Source organism: Neltuma alba, unplaced genomic scaffold (genome assembly GCF_004799145.2).
Source record: "Neltuma alba isolate B1F8T4 unplaced genomic scaffold, ASM479914v2 tig00001660_pilon, whole genome shotgun sequence".
NCBI classification, from domain to species: domain Eukaryota; kingdom Viridiplantae; phylum Streptophyta; class Magnoliopsida; order Fabales; family Fabaceae; genus Neltuma; species Neltuma alba.
The window spans coordinates 47,540-71,386 of NW_021632559.1; the positions used below are offsets into that span (position 1 = coordinate 47,540).

At 35.2% G+C, this 23,847-nt stretch overlaps 3 protein-coding genes across 3 annotated transcripts; 1 reads left to right on the forward strand and 2 right to left on the reverse strand.

Moving 5' to 3' along the window:
• Positions 1 to 3,906: 3,906 nt before the first annotated feature.
• Positions 3,907 to 5,869, reverse strand: LOC114760982 (xyloglucan galactosyltransferase XLT2-like). Its single transcript, XM_028950299.1, has one exon. It carries the CDS (start codon positions 5,768 to 5,770, stop codon positions 4,178 to 4,180), a length of 1,593 nt encoding a protein of 530 aa, XP_028806132.1. The 5' UTR covers positions 5,771 to 5,869; the 3' UTR covers positions 3,907 to 4,177.
• A 6,854-nt stretch (positions 5,870 to 12,723) lies between these two features.
• On the reverse strand, positions 12,724 to 15,503 carry LOC114761072 (CDGSH iron-sulfur domain-containing protein NEET-like). Its single transcript, XM_028950387.1, has 2 exons — positions 15,146 to 15,503; positions 12,724 to 13,068 (listed from the first exon to the last, which is right to left on the reverse strand). Exons 1-2 carry the CDS (start codon positions 15,394 to 15,396, stop codon positions 12,969 to 12,971), a joined length of 351 nt encoding a protein of 116 aa, XP_028806220.1. The 5' UTR covers positions 15,397 to 15,503; the 3' UTR covers positions 12,724 to 12,968.
• A 2,218-nt stretch (positions 15,504 to 17,721) lies between these two features.
• On the forward strand, positions 17,722 to 23,433 carry LOC114761064 (K(+) efflux antiporter 5; the record flags this gene model as incomplete). The annotated part of the gene is made up of 17 exons (XM_028950380.1): positions 17,722 to 18,107; positions 19,055 to 19,098; positions 19,481 to 19,548; positions 19,660 to 19,744; positions 19,848 to 19,909; positions 20,344 to 20,419; positions 20,602 to 20,676; positions 21,293 to 21,364; positions 21,432 to 21,515; positions 21,616 to 21,684; positions 21,807 to 21,884; positions 21,961 to 22,049; positions 22,282 to 22,378; positions 22,480 to 22,533; positions 22,889 to 22,984; positions 23,081 to 23,272; positions 23,356 to 23,433. Coding segments are annotated over exons 1-17 (1,551 nt in total), but the record flags the coding sequence as incomplete, so codon positions are not given.
• Between the last annotated feature and the right edge of the window lie 414 nt (positions 23,434 to 23,847).

The following is a 23,847-nucleotide window of genomic DNA, read 5'->3' on the forward strand; positions in this document are numbered from 1 at the left end:
TAATGACAATGAGGGAAGTACTTCCTAAATTGGAATTTTGAAATTCAGTGAAATGACAAAAATGCCCTTTGTCTTTTTTTTTAAAAAAAAAAACACCCAACCTCTCACCGGTGGTCGGCCGCCGGCAACCACCGCCGGCAATTGGCCGCCGTCGGCCGGCCGCCGCCGCCGGTGGCCGGTGTGGTGGCTGCTGGTGGAAGTTTTTTGTAATAGTTTTTTTTGTGTGTGGGAGAATATTACAAGAAATGGTAGGGGTGGGATTTGATCCCACGACCCCTTGGCCATTTGGGCCAACAAAAGGACAGATGACCATTGGGCCATCAAAGACTTCTTAGCTTTATAATGCAAACAAAAATATAAGTTGACTCTTTTACTGTGACTCCAGCCCGTGACAATAATTTACCTCAGGATGACAAGTCTTAATTGAGAAATAACAAGTCTAAATTTGATATTAACAAAGCGACTTTTCTTGATACATAATAAGAAGTAGCATGTATATTAATTAAAAATGACAATTTATTTGAAAAGAACACGTCTTTACTGGAAAATGACACATCTAAACGTGAGATTAACAATATGTCTTTTTTTTATATATATATAACAAGAAGTAGCATGTACATTAATTAAAAATGACCATAATTTATTTGAAAATGACACATCTTTACTGAAAAATGACAAGTCTAAACTTGAGATTAACAATGTGTCTTCTCCTGATACATAACAAGAAGTAGCATGTACATTAATTAAAAATGACCATAATTTATTTGAAAATGACATGTCTTGTTATGTATCAGGAGAAGACATATTGTTAATGCTACTTTTTGTTATGTATCAGGAGAAGACACATTGTTAATCTTAAATTTAGACTTGTCATTTTTCAGTATAAGACATATTGTTAATGTTACTTCTTGTAATGTATTAGGAGAAGACACATTATTAATCTCAAGTTTAGACTTGTCTTGTTATGTATCAGGAGAAGACATATTATTAATGCTACTTCTTATTATGTATCAGGAGAAGACATATTGTTAATCTGAAATTTAGACTTGTCATTTTTTAGTAGAAGACATATTGTTAATGCTACTTCTTGTTATGTATCAGGAGAAGACACATTGTTAATCTTAAGTTTAAACTTGTCATTTTTCAGTAAAGATGTGTCATTTTCAAATAAATTATGGTCATTTTTAATTAATGTACATGCTACTTCTTGTTATATATGTATAAAAAAAGGCATATTGTTAATCTCACGTTTAGACGTGTCATTTTTCAGTAAAGACGTGTCATATTCAAATAAACTGTCATTTTTAATTAATATACTGTTACTTCTTATTATGTATCAGGAAAAGTCGCTTTGTTAATATCAAATTTAGACTTGTTATTTCTCAATTAAGACTTGTCATCCTGAGGTAAATTATTGTCACAGGCTGGAGTCACAGTAAAAGAGTCAACTTATATTTTTGTTTGCATTATAAAGTTAATAAGTCTTTGATGGCCCAATGGTCATCTGTCTTTTTGTTGGCCCAAATGGCCAAGGGGTCGTGGGATCAAATCCCACCCCTACCACTTCTTGCAATATTCTCCCACACACAAAAAAAACTATTACAAAAAACTTCCACCGGCAGCCACCACACCGGCCGCCGCCAGCGGCCAATTGCCGGCGGTGGTTGCCGACGGCCGGCCACCGGTGAGAGGTGGGGTGTTTTTTTAAAAAAAAAAAAAGACAAAGGGCATTTTTGTCATTTCACTGAATTTCAAAATTCCAATTTGGGAAGTACTTCCCTCATTGTCATTACATTTCCTTAGCTTCCCAAATTGGAATTTCAGATATTCCACCTTCTTTATCTGTCATTTTCCCGAAATAAAATATAATAAGATAAAATTAAGAAATTAAAATAAACATATAAAACCAGTGGAATGACACATACGCTCATGGTTTGGGCGAAAATTGCAAGAGACGTGGACACGCGCGCTATCGACCTGCACACTGGATCGATACGTGGTTCTTGAATCTTGACAATTTTCAATGAGCATTTATTTGTCTCCTTTATTTTTATTTAAAATTTTGTATTTTCCTTGTCTGGGGCGAGGTTGACATGGGCCCCCTTTTTGACCCGTCTTCATATTTTTAGTGAAACTTGCTTTGTTGGGCTTGTGGCCCAAAGAGTAATGCTGAGGTAAAATGGGTCAAGAGACTAACAACGAATAGTTTCTCCGTATTTTAGCCCTACCACAAAGCTATTTAGTGAGAAGTGAGAACAATCCACAGAGCACTACTTCAATCCTAGGCACGTGAGGCTGCTACTTGTCGGAACTGGGCATGTAAACAATTGCCAGGTAAACCTCAGTTCATTAAAATTTAGATTTTCTTCTTTTTTTAATCAGGTTGAATCTGCCGGGTTCTTTTGTGTGTGTCATCGTGTAACCCTAATTAGTAATTTATTGAATTTTAAAATAAAGGGGTTTTTTTAATGTGTGTGATTTATTTACATTTTGTCGGTACACTTGCCTCCCAGAATATATTGACATGGTCAGAGACTGAGAATGAGCCAACGATTTAAGCTTGCACATGATTTTAGCATTTGTTTAATACGATGATCACTTTTCTCACTTACAAAATGACATTTTTTTAATAAACTTTTAATTTTCTAATACAGGGACCTTCCGTAGTGAACCTCATGATTTGGCACTCCCTTTTAAAGAAAAATGAAGATGGCTTTGTGCTAAATTAGAATCATATTTACTGTGCCAGCCACTCCTATCTATATAAAAACACTACGCTTGGTATCTACAAAGTGGTGGGATGGCTTTAGTAATTCAGCCTAGGTAGTTTACTAAAAGCAAAGAATAATACCCACACCAACACTCACTCTTTTAAAATTTCTTTAATATATACGTCCATGAAAGAATTGGAAAGCTTGTGTGACTGAATCCCTTTCTCTGATTTGTTTTTTTCCCCTTTTCCAACTTCAATAATCCTAAAGGCCTTTAAATAAGATGAGTAGGGCCACCCTGCTTTAATTTCCCAGCTTGTTTTACACAGAGTAAAAGACAAAAGTAACAGATTCCCCATTTCCTTCCTATTTTTTTTATGCATTTAAACCCCTTTAAGTTTAAGCCCCACAAGTCACTGCGGAAATTGGATTGGATTCCTTCCCGCATCATCTTCCAATATTATTTTGGTTTCAGTAAATCAAGAAATAAAATATCTTGACCCTCAAGCGGCTCCTAGTCATCCTCTGCAGATTGCAGCTTGCAAACTATCAAAGCAAATCCAGCTTCAGATTCTCCTGGCAATGACACTACCATTAACTGATACAGGGATAACATGCTCTAAATTCCACCCAAATTCAAGAATAACTAATTGTCCCAACTTACAACTGAAAGTAGTTGCAAGTGACTTGCCTCGAAGCTATCTTCTCTTATCAGACAAATCCATCTGCCTCAGTCTCGTGTATTTATAACTTCTTCAGGATAATCTAAAATGCAAGAGAATTGCATAACATAACATGCACCTCTCCAAGCTTCACTCTAAGAACTGATTATGGCGCACAAGTTCATCACGAACTGATAAAAATGAAGACAGATCTTCTACAAAACAGATCCAGCACACCCTGGATATACCTATCCAAACAGTACAAATCCATAAATTTATGGCGATATACCGTTTTTATAATGCATTTGTATCAGTGATGCTGTGTCTATTTCTCTCATCTCATCATTGGCCAAACCCTGAACACCCAGAGACCAGACCAGCGCCATAATCTATCCAAATCATAGATCAGTGAGGACCACCAATCTTTATTGCAGGAAGCATCGTTCTACTACATGTCATCACAATGTGGGGTGATTTCTCAGTAGCTACCAGCCAGCTGCTGCGATCACAGTGACTGCAGAACTAAGCAATTATTGTGCTCAAAAATGAATTTTATTCTCTCTGTGAAAAAATTAATACAAATATACAACAACAGTTTTTGATGAGTGTATCATCCATGGTCACAATAGAAAGAATCACATACTATAGTACAACCCACGAGCCCATCAGAGACGAATGCAGGGGGAGGGGCCAAGAGGGGTGCTCATTGTAGATCTATTAATTTAATCTGTGAAAATAACTCTATTACACTACCCAATTCATCAGCAACAACCAACAAGATGGGTTTTTCAATCTTCTTCCGTGTTACCATTTAGTAAAACCTGATTCTTCTTGCTCCTTGAACCTTCTCAGAACCCCATCAAGAGCAACATCAAAAGCATCCTTTATCCCCTTTATCCCCTCTTGGGGTTTTGCATACACAAACTTGGGTATGAACTCAATCACTTTCTCCCTCATCGCCGTGACCTCCTCTTTACTGTACCTTTCCAGCACAGCTTTAATGGAGGTACCATTCTTCACCTCATTCCGGTCTATAAAAACCGAGAAACTCTTCGGTTCACTAGGTAAGAACCACTCGTACTGAAGGTAAGCGGTTCGCCTCCAGAAGAAAACCGGAATCGAACCAGCTAGCATACAGTCGAAAATCGACCTCCTCGTGAAGCTGTCTCCTCTGGGCTGCAAGCAGAAATCGGAGTCCAGAAATGTTTCCAGAATCACAGACGTTCCGTTAGAGCACTTTGCTCCCGCACAATCCACGGCTCGGCAAGACCCGGACGAGTCACGGCACTGACTCAGCAAAAGACCTCGGAAGTCGTTCTTAAACGACTTACGTGGCGCGCCGGCGAAGCAGAAGAGAGTATTTCGCTTCCGTTCTCGTACGAAGCTCTGCCACCGAGTTAGGTCCGACTCGGATCGGGGATGGAATCCGGTGGGGTAGGGAATGCCGATGTCGAAGTAGTCCCACGAGTTGCGTTCAATGAGAAGTCGTGTGATGTTCTTCATTCCCGGCATGTAGATGCAGCTAGAACCCCAATCTTCGTCTTTGGAACGGCGGAAGTCCCATGTGATGCGGCCCATGGTGATGAAGTGATTCCAGCCGTTGGATCTTTGATAGTAGGGTTGATTGTGGACCCACTCTAGCATCATCTTGCAGTGATGATCGCGTTCGGCTGCGGTGGATTTGGACCAAAGGTACTTCCCGACCGCGAGTCCAGCGTAGAAGGGGATGTAGAACGCCGTAGCGGATTCGGGCTCCGTGACTCTGCACTTGTGATTCAGCATGCGATTGTGGAAGATGATCTCCGAAACGAACTGATCCGTCCAGTGCCACGCCGGAGCTAGATCCTCCGGCACAATTTCAGCGAGTCCACCGGCAAACTGGCCTAATCCGTCGTTTGAAAGCGCGTCACACCGGGAGCTCCATGGGTTGAGGTTATCGCAATTCTCGAGAATTTCCCGGTTGAAGGTATTGGGAAGGTCGTAGATGAAGACTCTACCGGACCCACATTGGTCCTGGTCGCCGGAATTCTCATGTGACGACGTCTCGGCGACGGCGATGGTGTTTTCACCGGGTATCTTCTGTACCAAGGCGTTTTCCTCCCTGGGTATATGCTCGATGACGCTGTTGGGGGCTAGATAAGTGGGGAAGTGATGGTGGACATGGTGGCCGTAGCGAACAGAAATTGAGGTGGGGAAATTACGGAGGTTGCAGAGGAGTACAATCTGAATGAAGAGGACGATAACGAGGATCCATACGCGAGGGTTTTGAGGAGAGAAAAGGGGCTGGAATAAGTTCGAAAGTGAATTGAAAGAGCTCTTGCCGTCGAATAGCTCAGGAGTTCTGGGTCTTCGGTGAGGTTGGGGTTCCGGCGACGAATGATTTGACAAAGGAAGCATGAGAGAAAGAATCTTCCGACGAGATGGCCGGGAAAAATGGAGGGGTATGTGGTTCAGAGAGAGGGAGAGTGAGAAGGATAAACGTGTGAAGTGATCAATATGTGAACTTGTTACTAGCAGCGCGGGTTTAAGGTTGCTTTCGTGTGTTCTGGAATCGCAGGGGGGTGAGAGCAGAGGCATGAACTGACACGTGTCCAGTACTTTACAGGCTGCGAGAGCATACCGACACGGGACCAATTCCTTCTGAAATAGACACGTGACAGTACTGTTGCGACGGTTATGGCATGAATGGTGAAGTTTTCCGGTGACATACACAGTTAAAAAAATCCTGATGAAAAGAAAAATACGGAGTAATTTCATCGGATGACCATTATTTTTTGAATTAATTTCCTTTAAAGGAGCAATAAAACCTAAAGGAATTTGAGCGAGAGATGTAAAATGTTATGATTGTTTTGAGCAAAATATGATCATAAAACATGAGTTTTTTTTTTTAAACGGTAAGTAGCAAATCACGACTGTTTCTTTCAATTCACGTTATAAAAGAACGTGATCATAAGAATATTTTTTTAAAAAAATAGGGATAATTCATTTTGAATTATTTAAATTTGGGGCCGATAATTTGATTTTCAAGTTAATGTGGGAAAAAAGAGAGGCTAACATTGCATGTGATCATGTTGGCAAAATCGTAGAGAATTTAAGAAATGCGTCATGTTGGGAAGGGAAGCCACGTGCAGCGCAAATATTGGCGGAGATGAGAGTGGGGAACGATGTCGTTTCTTTTCGGTGGGTACAGGAGTGAATTGAGGGGAAGGCGGAGGTGACAGGTGGAATGTAATAATAAGGCAAGGAAGGAGCGGTGCGGCAGGCAGCGGAGGAAACGGTGCGTAGCGTACGGGACCAGGGATGCACAGTGGACATCTGCACGCCCACATGCAGTATGATGCTCTCAGCGTGCCTGCCGACACGACATCTTCTTTTTTTGTTTATGATTGGTCTCAGTATTTAAAAACGTTGGAATAGCCGATTTTCGAGTTCTTCTGTGTGTAGCGCACGAACTTCAAAGCAAGTTACTCTCTTTGCTTTTGCATGCGGGGTTTCTTTTTGGGGAAATCACAAATAAAGACCCTCGAATTAGCAAAATCACTCTATGGTCACCTGAATAAGCTAAATTACTATGAAGGACCCGGTCTCAAATTGTAATTATGAAATCATGGCCAAATTACCAAAATACCCCTCTTTAATTTTTTTTTTTTTTAAAAAGAAAGCCACTGCCTCACCGGAATCCAGCCACCGGCACCGGAGCTCCGGCGGCCGCTTCCGGCCACTGTCGGCGGCCGGACGCCGGGGTCCGGCCGCCGGAGCTCCGGCGCCGGCGGCCGCTTCCGGCGGTCTTCCTTTATTTTTTTTTTGAAACTGTTTTTTTTTTTTTAAATTGGGGGGAAGTGAGGTTGGGGGGATTTGATCCCCCAACCTAATGCTTCCCAAAATAAGGAATGACCATTGAGCCAACAAATTTTTGTTAACATTATGATGCAAAAAAAATATAAGTTAACTCATTTACTCTTGTTCCAGGTGATAACAACAATACATTTGGAAATAACAAGTTCTGATTGTAAAATAACACGTCTGGAATAAAAATTTAACAATATGTTTTTTTTATAACAATAAATTTTGTTGCAGGCAATAACAACAATACATTTAAAAATAACAAGTTCTGATTATAAAATAACAAGTTTGGGATTAAAATTTAATAACACGTTTTTTTATAACAATACACTTTGTTTCAAGTGATAACAACAATACATTTAAAAATAACAAGTTCTGATTATAAGATAATAAGTCTGGGATTAAAATTTAACAACATGTTTTTTTATAACAACACACTTTGTTTCAAGTGATAACAACAATACATTTGGAAATAACAAGTTCTGATTATAAAATAACAAGTCTGGAATTAAAATTCAACAGCACCTTTTTTTATAACAATTAATTATTTTATACTTTTGGAAAATAAATTATTTATAACTTATAAAAAGTACTTGTAATCTATTTAATTTGCTAAAAAATAATTTTTATCTCCAATTTATCATCAGAACTTGAAGTATAATTTTTTATAGATTAAAAATACTTTTTTATTGTTCAAATTTATAAATAAAATTTAGGGAAAATGGCAACACACTTTTTTAATTTTTTTTAAAAAATTTTTAATCTATATATCTATACAAATTATTATAAATCAAACTACTTCTTATAAATTATAAATAGTACAATTTGTTGTGCATTAAAAATACTTTTTGACTGCTTAAATTTATAAATGAAATTTATCTCTAATTTATAATTAAAAATACTATTTTATTCTTTAAATATAAAAACTATTTTTAATATTTAAAGAATGAAATAATATAAAATTTATACTATGATTAATAAATCAAAAATGCCTTATTATAAATACTTTATAATTTATAAGAAGTAGTTTGATTTATAATGAGTTGTATAGATATACAGATTAAAAAGTATTTTTTTAGAGAAATAAATATATTAAAAATATTTTTTATAAGTTATAAATAATTTATTTTTTAAAGTATAAAATAATTAATTGTTATAAAAAAACGTGTTGTTAAATTTTAATCCTAGACTTATTATCTTATAATCAGAACTTATTATTTTTAAATGTATTATTGTTATCACTTGAAACAAAGTGTATTGTTATAAAAAAAACGTGTTATTAAATTTTAATCCCAAACTTGTTATTTTATAATCAGAACTTGTTATTTTTAAATGTATTGTTGTTATTGCCTGCAACAAAATTTATTGTTATAAAAAAAACATATTGTTAAATTTTTATTCCAGACGTGTTATTTTACAATCAGAACTTGTTATTTCCAAATGTATTGTTGTTATCACCTGGAACAAGAGTAAATGAGTTAACTTATATTTTTTTTTGCATCATAATGTTAACAAAAATTTGTTGGCTCAATGGTCATTCCTTATTTTGGGAAGCATTAGGTTGGGGGATCAAATCCCCCCAACCTCACTTCCCCCCAATTTAAAAAAAAAACAGTTTCAAAAAAAATAAAGGAAGACCGCCGGAAGCGGCCGCCGGCGCCGGAGCTCCGGCAGCCGGACCCCGGCGTCCGGCCGCCGAAGCTCCGGCGCCGGTGGCTGGATTCCGGTGAGGTAGTGGCTTTCCCTATTAAAAAAATAATAATAAAGAGGGGTATTTTGGTAATTTGGCCATGATTTCATAATTACAATTTGAGACCGGGTCCCTCATAGTAATTTAGCATATTCAGGTGACCATAGAGTGATTTTGCTAATTCAAGGGTCTTTATTTGTGATTTCCCCTTTCTTTTTTACTTCCTTTTGTTCTTAATATAAGATTTTGTTTAATTTTTATTTTAATTCTAAATATAAGATCTTAATCTATCTGATCTCTCATATTTATTTAATTTTTTTCAATATAATCCTTCTAATAATTATAGTTCTAGTTAATATACTTGATTAACAAAGATATTTTAGAAAAAATAACATCTATTTAGGACAAATAATTAATTCAACTTACTTTTTTAATCTCCTTAAATTAGTCAACTGGCTCTTATAATTAGAATCAGAAGTAGTATTAAATTTTTTTCCATAGTGCTATTCTCGTTCTCAAAATGGATCGCCAAGTCTGATAAAAAAAATTTATGAATCACTAAGTAGGATAATAATTATATACTTTTTAAATTGTCTTATTAAAAATTTGATCCAATTTTTTTTCTTTCCCGAGATATGATTACTGGGTTTTAAACGGATGCAAATTTGATAGCCTGATCACATCTTCTTGATTCTATTGAGATAATCGGAGACGCCTTATAGTAACAGAAAGAAATACCTTTGCTTGATGGCAAAAAAGAAAGAAAGAAAGAAAGAAGTGCTCTATTTTTATTGGCCAATTTTTATCTCTTCACATTAAATGTTAATCACTAAATAGTGGGAATAAATTTTTTTAAAAGCGATAAACTATCTGCATATTAGTTAGGGAAAATTACACAAGTGGTGTCGTGAACTTTCATAATCTCATTTTAGTGTCGGGGCACCAAAATGGGATGAAATTCCTCTTAGAGGCGATGTAAGCCAGTGAAACAAAAAAAAAATTGAGATTTTATAAGTGAGACCAATACAAATTCTTACCTGAATCTCATGTTTAAGACAAGATGTAATGGCACATAAGTTAATTATTAAGTTTTATTACAGGTTAACTACAACATTTTTTAACTATTCACCACACTTTGTTAGTTACTTGATATTATGATAGTTTGACAATTAATGAGGTGCCTCCTTCATGTTATTTGAAAAATTCCTTTAACTATGCACCACAATTCTTTAATTATACTACCTCCGGTCCTAATTATAAGAGTTAGTTGACTAATTTGAGGAGGTTTAAAAATAAGTTATGTTAATTATTTGTAATAAATAGGGATTGTTTTTCCTAAAATCTCCTTACTAATCAAATATATTAACTAGAACTATCATTGTTAGAAGGATTATCTTAGAAAAAAATGTATGAATATGAGAGACAAGTGGACTAGAGTCTTATATTTAATATCAAAATAAAAATCAAATAAGATTTTATATTAAGGACCGGAGTTAGTATATTATAAGAGGTTGACAATAAGTGTTTTTTCCAAATTTTAAACTTATTAAAATAAATGAATGAGACTTCTCTTTCATATTATTTACAAATTTCATCTAGTTATTCACTATACATGATAAACATTTACTATAACAATTTAAGGATTAACAACCAAGCTTTCAAGTCTCAAATTTGTTAAAATAAAGGAAGAAAAATTCAGCAAAAAAAAACTGTGAAAATGGTGAAATTGTAAATTAGGTATTTTGTCAAAATTTGTTGTTATTTACCGTTCAGTTGTTAAACTGAATCTTATAAAAATTGAATTAATTTAAAACTTTGAATCATGTTATAAAATAAATGGTAGAATATAGAGGAAAAGTAGAGAATAGAAAATAAAAAAAATAAAAGATTATTTTTATTCCATACATATACTCAACATATGATACAAACCATCTGTTTATAGGCACAATTGTACATCTTCAATAGAATTTACAAATTCTATGATAATAAGAGATAATTATGGATAGCAGAGATAATGGGAGATATTAATGATAATAGGAGATAAGAGAGATCATATTCCCTCCAATTCAAAATATAAGCTAAACTTTATCCATTTACGTTATGAAGAAACTAGTTAAAATCAGTTTAAAACAATAAATATGCAAGGCATATATTTTTTCCCAAATATGTTTTTATTAATAAAGAAAATAAGTAAAAGATGTAATAAATGAATCAAAAAGGAAAGAAAATATATAAAAAGTAAAATAAAAAAAATCATTAAATACTTAGATAAAAGTAAATGTTATTTTATAAAAAAAAAAACTCTACTAATAAAATTTAGTTTATATTTTGAATTAGAAGAAAAAGTAATAGATAGATGGATAAGAAGAAAAAGTAATAGATAGATGGATATCCGTAAAAATATTATATTCATAAAAAATAAAAATAAAAAACCGCAGAGAGCAGTAGAGTACAACACTTGGCTCTAGGATTTGTCTGAACATACAGGACACCAGTTGTCCACGACGCCTCTGCTTATCATTTTTCCAAGAGGAAAAGAGGAAAGCTTTGGCCCGCTTTGTCCACACGCTTGAGGTGCGAATTAATTAAAAAAAAAACTGTAAACAGCAAATCATTAATTTGAAAATTCCAAATCCAGCTTTGCGGAATTGGCATCCAGGTTGGTTAATTAGTGTGATCTATGGTCTAATTACTTGTGTAGCCCTCTGAGGACGGAGCACGCTTTTCGCTTTGAAATTCAAACGAAGCACGCATGTAATGACTAATAATCTTATTTTCATTGAATAGTCCACAACCTCCACCCGCCTTTTGTTTCAATATCACAGAGTGTGCGCTGTTTGAAACCTCTTTCTCTTTTCTTCTCATTATTTTTCTTTTTTTAACTATTAGATTAATATTTTAACAGTTCATATTTAAATTTTTTAAATTATTATTAAAATATTAAATTATAAAAATAATAAATTACAAATTACAAATTATATTAAAATTTAATTCTAATAGTTTACAAATACGCTAAATGTTTTTAAAATTTTTTTATAAATAGTTGATAAAAAATTAAAATCTAAACCGTTAAAATAAGTTAATTTAACTGTTTTAAAAAAAAAGAGAGAAAAAAGAATAAAAAGAGAGGATGAGAGGTTTCGAATTGTGTGTGTTTATCCTACTTCGTTTCTCATTTTCTTTTTATCCGACTAGAGTACTAAACTTAGATGTCCGAATTAAGGCACATAATTTTTTTTTTTTCTGGCTGAGACATGTAATTAATGGGAAAGCAAAATAAATATATATTTTATAGAAAATGAAGTATATTTAATATTTCTCGCCCTGGAAAACCAAATTGGATGCAGGTGCAGCATAAGAGTCATGCGTCGCAATTTCCTGGGATTTTATGCACTGAAGTTTGAGAAAGAGACGTATTTTCTTCTTAACTAAAACATAAGGTGAGAGTTAAAAATGGAAGTATTTTCGTAATGAGCTTACAGAGATATTACATTAAGAAGACATAATTTACCAATATTTAAGGTTTGTTTGGTACCAGGAAAATGAAAAGAAAGGGAGGGAAGAAAAAATTTTAATTAGTTTAATTTGAAAAATTAAAGAACTGGGGTTAAAGACTTTTATTTAATTTTTGTTACTCTTTTATATTACTTCTTTTCTTTATTAAAATTTTAAAACCTCACTTCTCTAATTTTTTTAAAATAGAGCTTATTAAAAAAATTTCTCCCTTCCCTTCCCTTCTATTTCCCTGGTACCAAACTGTACATTAACATTTTAAATCTGGCATACATCCACGCATGTTAGAGTTAGATGACTTAAATTTCATTTAATAAGTCAACTTAATTCTGGTCAAAACCAATGGAGATACTAATTCTAGAAAACTGGGCGCTTCGGCAAATACCAGTCAGACCCCCACCACAAGGAAGAGGATTCACATCACGCTGGGCTCAATTCTATATTTCCGACATTAAATTCACTAGTTTGCTGCATATAATAAAAAAGTAAAAACTATTCTGCCTTATTACTCTCCCCTAATACAACAGAAGAGATCACAACAGTTTCACATCACTTCTTCAACAGAAGGGGACCAACATTATCCCCTGTGGCTTTGTTGTGCTTTACATGGCTTCCATCACACAGAGGGAACGTCCCTGATCTCCAACATCTGCACCAAAAACACCCCCACAGTCATTAACACACATATCCTTGAAACCTAAAACACATAATTATAAGCCATTTTTGTGTCCTTGAGGTCAAAATTTGCTATATGATGAGAATGTAAGTGACACAAGAATGAGTTTATATGTGGAATTCGCTTTCTTCTTTCTCTTCCTCTCATTTTCTCCCTTCTCTTTATCTTTCCATCTCTAAGGTTCTTTACAATTACATGAATTTCTACCTTTCCAAAGCTGAATTTCATTTCACTTCTCCTTACAGCTGCACAATTGAAAGGCATGGCAGTGAAGAGAAAGCAGAAGCACACATACTGTATCACAAGTGTAAATTATAAGGGGCTGGGTTACCTCAAAGGATATAAACCTTGAGGTGTTAGAATGGCATGTCCCTTATAAACCTGCTATTTCTATCTTGCGTCTCAAATAATAGTCTAGGTTATTTATTTAGGAAGACAAGACTAACATACAGACCCTCCACCCAAAAAAAAGGCAATAATAGATGAACTAGCCGTCTAGTGGACACTATAGCTCAATAATAATAGCATGCACAAGGTTATATAGATCCAAAAGATATAATAATCATACCTAGTCTTGCTATTTAGAGATCAAAGATCAAATATATTGAGTGATTTTACTGAGATTAATGTTGGCTATGCATAACGCACGCCATACTTCATTTAGCCAGAATATGCCCAATGTCCAAGAATGGTTCAATCTGCTTACAAAAGCATCTCTGTAGCTGCATTACTCTATATCAAAGTGTGGTTTGCTTCGGTGGATTAACTACGCCAAATGCAACTTTTCTCAAGGAACATGATGGGGAATCAATCGATTGTATCGTAGAAGGAACTATTCTATGGCCACATGGGTGGTGGATCGATAGAGTTGAGGGTGGGCAAATGCTGCCACTCAACTTGGGAAAATTTGCAAGTATTGTAAATTTTGAAATTTCGCCCTCACTACCCCTATAACTTCGTACGCGCTAAATCCAAACAGATACATGTGTGTGTGTGTGTGTATTAAAATTTCATATATTTTTTATGTCATATAATTTATGCCCTCATTCTTCGGCCAAAAAAATGTCCTCGTTGACCCAGGGTCTGCATTCACCATGGACTCCTAAATTTTAACCCATTGTAACCCTAAACCTGTTGAGAATATGATGGAGAATCATCATGCTCAATCAGGCAGAGCCTAGTCTAATCGGCAGGACCATGAACTTAGCAATATTCAAAGATACCATAATGAAAGAAATCAGCTGCCTCTATATCATGTTACGTTTTATTTACAGTAGCCTTTATAGAATAATCAGCTAAACTCTAATGCCATGAAGTATATCCCACCATCATTTCCCTGGCCATTGACACTTAGCCTGGTTTGCTGGTGTACTACTGGTGACTACAATAATAAACGAATATTCTTATACTACAAAACTATGTGCATGATTATGCTTGCTGGCAACTTAAGCCATAGAAAGAGACTTGCTCCCTTCCTGATACTTCAGTTCAGAATGTCATATACATCAATATCGGAAAATTCAATTGAGAAAACACATCGATGTTCATGATGAAGGAGCAGAGATGTATATAATAGAAAGGTGTAAGTGGTCACCAACTATTTAATTGAAAAGATGGTCCCTCAAATACTAACCTGTGAAGAACATTATTTTACAGAAAGAGGTATTCTGTATACTGAAGCATGAATGAAAATGAGCTTATCCAGGTAATGATATTCATGGAGCTTGACAAGCACTTAAGCCACTGTCAAGCACTCTACAATGAGAATTTTGGCTATGAACGACTGAACGTCCCTAACTAGGTTACAGATAACAAAGTTCTTATTCAGCCTAATTGCACAAGGATTCATTTCCCCCCTTTAATAAATTCCAGTACAGTACATCAACTCCCATAAAAAAATCTCCACTTGTTACAAACCAAAATGGTCATCTACGTCATAAAATCCTGATCATTCTCTAACGAAACAAAAAAGGGAAATATATATATATATATATCCCAGGGATAGTTTGAAATTCGTTAAGAAAATCAAAAGGAAAGAAGAAGAGTGGACCTGCAATAAGCAGTGAGGGGCTTAGCGAGCTCAGTGGCGACCACAGAGTCCACCACTTTCTCTTCGCTCTTCCTGACATCTGGGTTGATTCCCGCACCCTCAGCTTTCACCAACACGGTGCGTTTAGGTGTGCCGCCATGAACACCAGCAAATGAGCAAGAATTGAATTGGGTACCCACAATTGCTCTCTTGGATGAAGCTGGGGTGTGGCAGAAGAAGCCTGAACCAACAGGACTTAGAACCGACTCCATTATTCTCTCTCCCTCTCTGAGCACTTTGAAGGGCGGATGAGAAATAATAGAGCGAGATTGGATTGTGAGTGTTACTTGACTCGTGGGAAGCACACGCTACCTGAGGATAAGATATCGGAGGGGATGAACGCTAAGCGTGCCACGTTATATCAATCTTTTTCCGGGTGGGTAGGCAGGTACTACCAGAGAGAAATATGAAAGGTTGGTGTGCATTGAATTTTTAAGTTTTCTTTCACTTTGTTTATTTAGACTTGTGGAATTTTGCTGGCCTTATATTTATTGTCTTGTTATTATTAATATTAATTGGGCTTAAATTATGAACTTTGGTGTAAATTATAAAATAACCTCTAGACAAATAAATTCTATACCTTCTTCAAACTAATTTTTATAAATTGGCTGTTGCTTTTATACTGGTGCAAAGTTCAAAACATGGGATTGAAATTACATATGATTTAATGAGTTAGATTATATTCCATTCAATCTTAATATAGTATAGATATTCATAAAATTAGTTAATTTTGTTATTTATAAATATTTTGTTTATTAATCTAGGGGCGCAAAATTGCAAAATTTACATGCCCTTATAATTTTTCCCAAAGTGAGGATGGGCATTTGCATCACTCAGTGTGACATGGATTCGGCATAGACTAAAGTTTCCATGAGAATTACTCTAATTTAGGCTAGCCTGAGTGACAAAAGTTCTCATTACATAAATAAATATGTAGTTGGCGATTCTTATTAACTATGGGGAGAAATATAGACTATGAAAAGGGACAAAGTAGCTGCTTTATAAAAATACTCCTACGGTCCTTAATATAAGACTCAATTTTTAAATTGGTTTTTGTCCTAAATATAAGACTCATTTATCATATTTATCAATTTTTTCTAAATTACTCATATGGATACTCCCTCAATCATAATCAAGTAGAAGAGGGAGAGGAAGTATTAAAAAAGATTATTATGGTGTTTTAGGACAAATGTGTCACTTTTCTTATAATTAACTAACTTACCTAACTTCCTTAATCTAATCAAATTAGTTAAATGGGTCTTATATTAAGGACCGGAGGAGTATTTTTTAAGATTCAATATTAATATTAGGATGCCACTAATATTTTGGTCATTTACGTTGAAATTAGTACTCCTCCGGTCCTTAATCTAAGATCTAATTCTTAAGTTAGTTTTGGTCCTAAATATAAAACCCATTTCTCATATTTATCAGTTTTCTCTAAATTACCCCTATGGATACTCTATCAATCCTAATCAAATAGAAGAGGGAGATGATGTATTAAGAAAAATAATTATGGTGTTTTAGGAAAAATGTGTCATTTTTTTTATAATTAACTAACTTACCTAACTTCCTTAATCTAATCAAATTAGTTAAATGGGTCTTATATTAAGGACCGGAGGAGTATATCATAAATTGTCTAAAACTTGATAAATAAGTTGCATTATACACAAACTGATATGTATTAAATATGATTATCATTTTTTGTTGGTCCAGTCTAAACAGAGACGTGAGCCAATGAACATTGATCCAATCACCTCAAATGTGGGCAACCTTTTCAATAAGATGCATGTGAAGGAAAAACAAGATATGAAGGAAAGTTCAAAATCATGGGATGCCCAAATTGATGCACACCTACGTAAAGGCAAGACAATTCCATCATACTCTAACTAAATAACAAAAGGACTTTTTTTGAAAAAAAAAAAGTGTTATACTTAAAGGTCCATATATGTGCAAGAAGTTGTCAACTTCAACCAATGACATAAAATAAAAAATGTTTAGAAAGCGTAATTAGACCAACCACCAAAATAATAAATTACTGCCTCCCACCTTAATTATAAAAGCTAGTTGATTAATTTGATGAGATTAAGAAAATAAACTAAATTAGTTATTTGTAATAAATAAGTGTTGTCTTTTATAAAATATCCTTGTTAATCAAGTGTATTGAATATAACTACTACTATTAGAAAGACTACTTTAAAAAAATATATAAATATAAGAAATAAAGTAAGTTAAAATCTTATATTTAAAATCAAAATAAAAATCAAATAAGATCTTATATTAAACATAAGAGCTAATATAATACTAAAAAGGTGAGCCTTCCTTCGCCTTCAATTCACGGGTCAGGTGGAAATGGAACTCTACAGAGCTTAAATTACGAAAAAGTCCTCATGCTTCTTCGAACTGCGGTCTCTGTCCCCGTAACCTTTTTGTAATTTCGTATTAATATTGTTTTTTCCCCCTGCTCTCGTGAGAGCGTTCACCTGCGGTCACATCCCGCCCCTAAGGAATCAAAACTGCAAATCACGTAACGACCTTCCGAAATAATACTTCTTTAAGCTTCAAAGATCGAATCTTCGCTTCAAGTGCTTCCTTTTCTGAATCACTCCCTGTTGATTTCTCGTCTTAGCTTTTCAATGCTTCTGTTGAATTGAATTGCACTTGCTGAAAAAATCGATACTTGCATTGAATTTGATGGCAGTTGGAATCCCCCAAAAATGGGGGATGTTTGGATTCTGGTGCTGTGTTTTATCCATCGCAATTTGTGCGAGGGTCTGTGCTCCCGCCAGATCGGAGAAGGAAGTACGAGAAAGGTTCTACGGGAGTATGCCAAACTCATCTTCATCGGATCCTGGTGATGGCAGCTTGGCTAAAATGTTCGATCGTGTCCTTGAGAAAGAATTTTCCGAGAATGACCAGCCTGAAGGTTTTTATTTTCTCTTCTAACTGTGCTATTTCATAATTTTTTACAATGATCTTTGACCTGGGCCTGGAGCTATTTCGTTTTTTGCTTATTGCTTCTCCGTTTTTCATTTTTTGTGAACTGCTTATTGGTTCGGGAGAATAGAGCACAAAAGTAGTTGATCTTTTGTTTGTAATTTTTCAAATTATATAAAAAATAATTGTATGAATTAATCTTTGCTCTTAAGGCGAAATCAGAGTGCCAGGGTGAAACTTCCTAGTGCAAGACGTGGTTTATTCGGTTGTGTTGAATGAAATTCTGGTGGCATCGAAAGGGCAACTTGTCTGCCCCTAAAATACTCAACCGATTAACTAGCGGAAGTAATTATGCATTTCAACTTAGAAAAAATTTGCCTTGTGGGAAGGTGTTCCCGCAGGTGTACTTCTATATGGTGCATAAGCGTATCTACAAAGCAGCATGGTTTAGGGAGTTACCACACTTGACCATAGCATCTAGATAACTAGATTTGCTCCATGTTCTTGGAGGCTTGACATGGTTGGGATGTTAGTGAAAGCTGCTTTTTGAATTCTTTTTTTTTTTTTTTTTTAATTTCCTTATTTTTCTGTTCTAAGGTAGGTGTTGCAGGATGTGTGGTTAAATGAAAATCTCTCATGCCCAAATGTCATGAAAACTTACATAGGCTGTGCTCGATTGTCAATTTCCCTTCCCTAACGTTGTTCTATGCTTGTACTGGTGGGTATTCGTTAGGTGGTGAATCGTAGCATTACGTTGTGTTTTTGGGAATGAATGACATGATAGCATTGTCCTCTATATACTATGTTTAATTTTATTTCTCATTCCAGACTCATCTAATTTTCTTGGTTCACTGTCCATAACATAAATCATCTGGCTCATAAATCTGTTTGAAGCATTGTGAATGGATTTTAATTATTCTCTTCCATCTTTGCTAGGAGCTGATAAGAGTAGCTTCAACACTACTGTAGCTGATCAACAGGTACGCCTATTTTTGTGTGCATAGTTGCACAGATATTTTGTGCCGTAAATTGTTTTAGTTATAGATTGTAGAGGAAAAATGCATTTTATTATGCAGCAAAATAATGTTTTCATTGCCATACGCTGGTCAATTTAATATAACAAGCCCCATGAAAAGGAATTACAAAAAGAAATGTAAGGAGAGATGCCTCCATCTCTGAAAGTTGGTTGTTTCGTACAACACTTGTACTGTGTTTGTCAAATCTTTGCCCCTCACATTCATTTTGTGATAGTTTATTGCCCTTTCGTGTCTATAGTGAACAAACATAGTCTTCTGTTGATAGTTGAGCTGTGTTATTGTTTACGTAAATGTGAGTTATAGACATTTTGGTCATATTTTGCAGGCTGTATTGGAGACTGTAGCAAAGATTACTCACGATAAAGGCAAGAGAAATGATACTCAGGAGGGAAAGTACGACCTGTTACTAATAAATTAGTCATTTATAATGGGTGATTAGATGTAGTTTTCTTGAATTACCAGAAGGCCTTTTCTCTTTTATATTGAATTTCCCCCCCTTATCAGTGCTACCAGATCATTTCAATTTCAAGACGTGTTCTCCTTGGAGAATGAAGATTCTGATGATGCAACAACCTTGATTGACAGAAAGGTGTTCTGACTTATGATGCAAAGCCTTGGTTGGTTGTACATTATGCTTTTAGTTTGTTAATTTTCATCCGACTCATCTATTCGTTTATCCTACTGTGTGGCAGGACAATGTTTTTGTGATGTCAAACAAGAAATCCAAATACCCAGTACTTCAGTTGGATTTAAGGTTGACATTTATTATGATTTTTTGCTTGTAATTTATTTTAAATAATAGAATGCTCTAAAAATCCAGATATAATAACTCTGGTAAAATGCTAGATTTCTGGGCATGTTTTTTCCCCCCTTCCTTTTTGGAAATAATTTTCAATTGTTGATGGATCTGAATGGCAATTTAATCCTATGGTAGGTAATTTTGTGTCAGTATCGGTCCCCATCAAGAAAATTGTGCTGAATGGAAAAACCAATACTTCCTCCTATTACTTGTTTTTGTTGGGCTTATGTCTTTGGATCTTGTCTTTGCTAATTGTGCTACTTCTAAGTGAATGGTAAACATTGCTTGTTAATGCCCTTTATTTTCATAATTCTTGATGATACTGCTGTTTCCCCACTCTTTCACCCTGAGATCGATCTGTAATACTGTACTGCTTCAAATTCATGCAGGCTAATATCAGATTTGGTGGTTGTGATAGTTTCTGCAGCCATTGGTGGAATTCTCTTTTCCTGTTTGGGCCAACCGGTCTGTATTTTGTTACAATAGCTAATTATTGTATCTGGGGCTTTTCATTTTTATATTTTTAGTTGATTGCTGATCCAACATTTTCTATTGCTATATTGATATATTTGATTGTTACAGAAAAATGTGATCTATAAAATGGGAATGCTATGGTTCAGTCTTCTAATATCTTGCCCATATTGTAGGTTATTGTGGGCTATCTCCTTGCCGGCTCCCTTATTGGGCCTGGGGGATTGAATTTTATTAGTGAAATGGTACAGGTATGTCATTAAAACGTCACTTGAGATCATCTTTAGCAGAAGTAATTTAGCTGTGACTGTTTCTTTGATATGCCTAGTTTGGTCTCTCCTGTTTTTAAAATTTATGGCTCATAATTTCTGTTGCAGATTCTGATTGCCATTTTTGGATGAATATTTTATCATTATTCAATAATTTCTAAGTTTCTTGTGAAATCTGGATTTGTTTATCGAACCTGTAATGATGATTGTCTTGTGTTTTCAAAATATGATCCTGAGGCGTTAACTTAAAGTGCAAGTTCATACCTTGACTATGGGCCATAAAATTTACAAAAAAATTTAAGATAAACAAAATGAAACAAAAAGGCTGAAGATAAGGTGATCTAATCAATTTCTCTTGCTAATAACACATTAATTAACTTGCAACGCTATTCCTGAGCCAAATGTGAGAGAGCCTGCCCATCTAGTTTAGTTCCATTTCAGTATTTGGAGATATAATACGGTGATATTTTATGAATGACAACCATCAACTTTTGTATAAAGAAAGGGCAGCATCAGGGTTTTGTTGTATAGCGTTCTTATATGCGTTATCATTCAATCATTTTGGTTTGATGGCTGCTGACGTCTTTCTTGTATGCAGGTTGAAACTGTTGCTCAGTTTGGTGTTGTTTTTCTTTTGTTTGCTCTGGGGCTGGAGTTCTCTTTGTCAAAGGTTTGCTGTCTTTATCCTGCAAAAGCTTCTTTTGCATAAAGCTATCCTTAGACTTCTATCCTTGCAGTTAAAAGCTGTTGGGCCTGTTGCTGTTTTGGGTGGACTGCTTCAAATTGTGACATTTATGTTCTTGTGCGGCATTCTTACCATGGTATGGTAGTGCTTACACTGTAATATAGATTTTGATTGAATCCACTAGCTATGATTGTTTCTTAATGGAAACTGAACATTTCTGCTCTCATGGTTTGCAGTTCTTTGGAGCCAAGTTGTCAGAAGGTGTATTTGTTGGTTCCTTTCTGTCCATGTCATCAACAGCGGTGGTAATAAAAATATACTGTCACATATTTTCTAAAACTAGAAATGACGTCTTGTTATTTGTCATTAGACCTTATTCTTATTAGATTATAAGCTACATTTTTCCGTGTCTTTGATCTTTTACCAGGTAGTGAAAATTTTGGTGGAGCGGAACATAAATAATTCTCTTCATGGTCAAGTAACAATTGGAACTCTTATTTTTCAGGTATTTTCCAAGTTCTGATTGGTCAAATGATTTAGTTATCTTGCATATCATTCATTCTTTTGTCTTTTTGTATCAGGATTGTGCTGTGGGTTTACTCTTTGCTTTGCTCCCAGTTTTGGGTGGCACCAGTGGCCTTTTACAAGGAATAATTTCAATGGGAAAGTTGTAAGTCTGTCACGTGCATTTATATTTCCTTTTGTTTTATTTTTTCATTCACGAAGTTTCTTTCTCTCTTATAAGTCAACGTAATTAACCTCTTGTACTGCTGGTGCAAGCCAACTGAATCTTATGGGGTTACTACAATCCTTTTCACAAGTTTTTATTTTGCTGTATGTTTAATCTTAGTAGAAACTGTAGCCAATGAGGTAGCATCTGATCTAACTATTTCCAACTTCAGGTTGCTTGTATTGTCCATGTATCTCACAGCGATATCATTATTGTGTTGGTCGTTTGTTCCCTTCTTTCTAAAACTGATGATGCAGCTGTCATCTCAGGTGATTCTCAAAAGCACATGCGCCCACACACACAAACCACACTCATCTCACAACAATGAACTTTATATTGATTTTTTTTTTCCCCTTTTCATGTGCTCCAGACAAATGAACTTTACCAGCTAGCTGCCGTGGCATTCTGCTTACTATCAGCATGGGTGAGATAATGCACCCTAGTTTTTTTTTTTTTTTTTGGAAATTAGTTAGTGACAGTGACTTCTCATCTTTCCATGCATTATTCTTTTATAACCAAGAACGAAAATATCATTCTTCTCTTGCATTAGCGGACGTTTGTTTACCATTCCTATCACACTTTCTTAGAAAATATTAAAGGTAAACTTGTAGGTGAGCCTCATTAATTACTGAAGCATGAAAAGGCTGATAAGGTTAAGTCAATCAATGTCTCCATTTTGAGCAAGCAAATAAATGCAGCATCGTATTATTTGTGCCGGAAACTTCTGAAATCCTTGATGCTGTCAAATATCATTTTGATGTTTTGAAATCTCTTTTCAGTGCAGTGACAAGCTTGGCCTTAGCCTTGAGCTGGGTTCATTTGTTGCTGGTGTTATGATTTCTACAACAGACTTTGCACAGCATACTTTGGACCAGGTACTCTTAGGTTGATTTGCTGATTCTGTTTTTAAGGAATGTTTTGGTTTGTGATTAAAAAGGCTACATCTGACATGATGCATGAATATATTGTAGGTGGAACCAATCCGTAACCTGTTTGCAGCTCTCTTCCTCTCAAGCATTGGAATGCTTATACATGTACATTTCCTATGGATCCATGTAGATATCTTGCTGCTGGCATCTGTTATCCTTGTTATAGTTGTTAAGACTGCTGTTGCTGCTGTTGTTACTAAAGCCTTTGGTTATAGTGTTCGGACATCGTTTCTGGTAAGTTGCCACAACGTTTTGGATGATGGTTTGTTCGCTAACATTTTCATGAGTACTGAATGGTTGTTTACATGACAATCTAGGTCGGGATTTCACTTGCTCAGATTGGAGAGTTTGCTTTTGTTCTTCTTGGCCGAGCTTCCAATCTTCATCTTGTTGAGGTTCTTCTCTCTTCTTGTCTTCTGTTTCTGTTCATCAGATTGTCATGCTGCTTAGCTTCGGACATTTCCATCTGATGGAAGTTGCTGGTCATCTTCTTTGTATGCTTGTTTCTGCAGTGTTACATGTTACACCTTGCAAGATGTACTTCAATTAATATATGTGTTGCCATTACTTATAATATCTTGCACAATCACGCTTCTGTTATTATTGGATGCATTGCCTTTTCCGTTCTTCATGCTGCCTTTGAGAAGCATTTTCATCATATTATGTTTGCTAATTAATTGCACCTATTGCCATAGGGAAAATGTATCTCCTCCTCCTTGGGACGACAGCTCTTAGTCTGGTAAGTTTTCATTGCCCTACAAGACACCCTGTTTTTTTCATAATGTTTAATTTAATTGGAAATTGGAAAA

What these genes read in the sequence shown, in the direction of transcription:
- LOC114760982 (XM_028950299.1), bottom strand. Translation starts at nt 5,770, where the DNA reads ATGCTTCCTTTGTCAAATCATTCGTCGCCGGAACCCCAACCTCACCGA.
- LOC114761072 (XM_028950387.1), bottom strand. Translation starts at nt 15,396, where the DNA reads ATGGAGTCGGTTCTAAGTCCTGTTGGTTCAGGCTTCTTCTGCCACACC. An exon ending in CCCCTCACTGCTTATTGCAG is followed by an intron (nt 13,069 to 15,145) that starts GTCCACTCTTCT and finishes TTTTTGGTGCAG; the next exon opens with ATGTTGGAGATCAGGGACGT.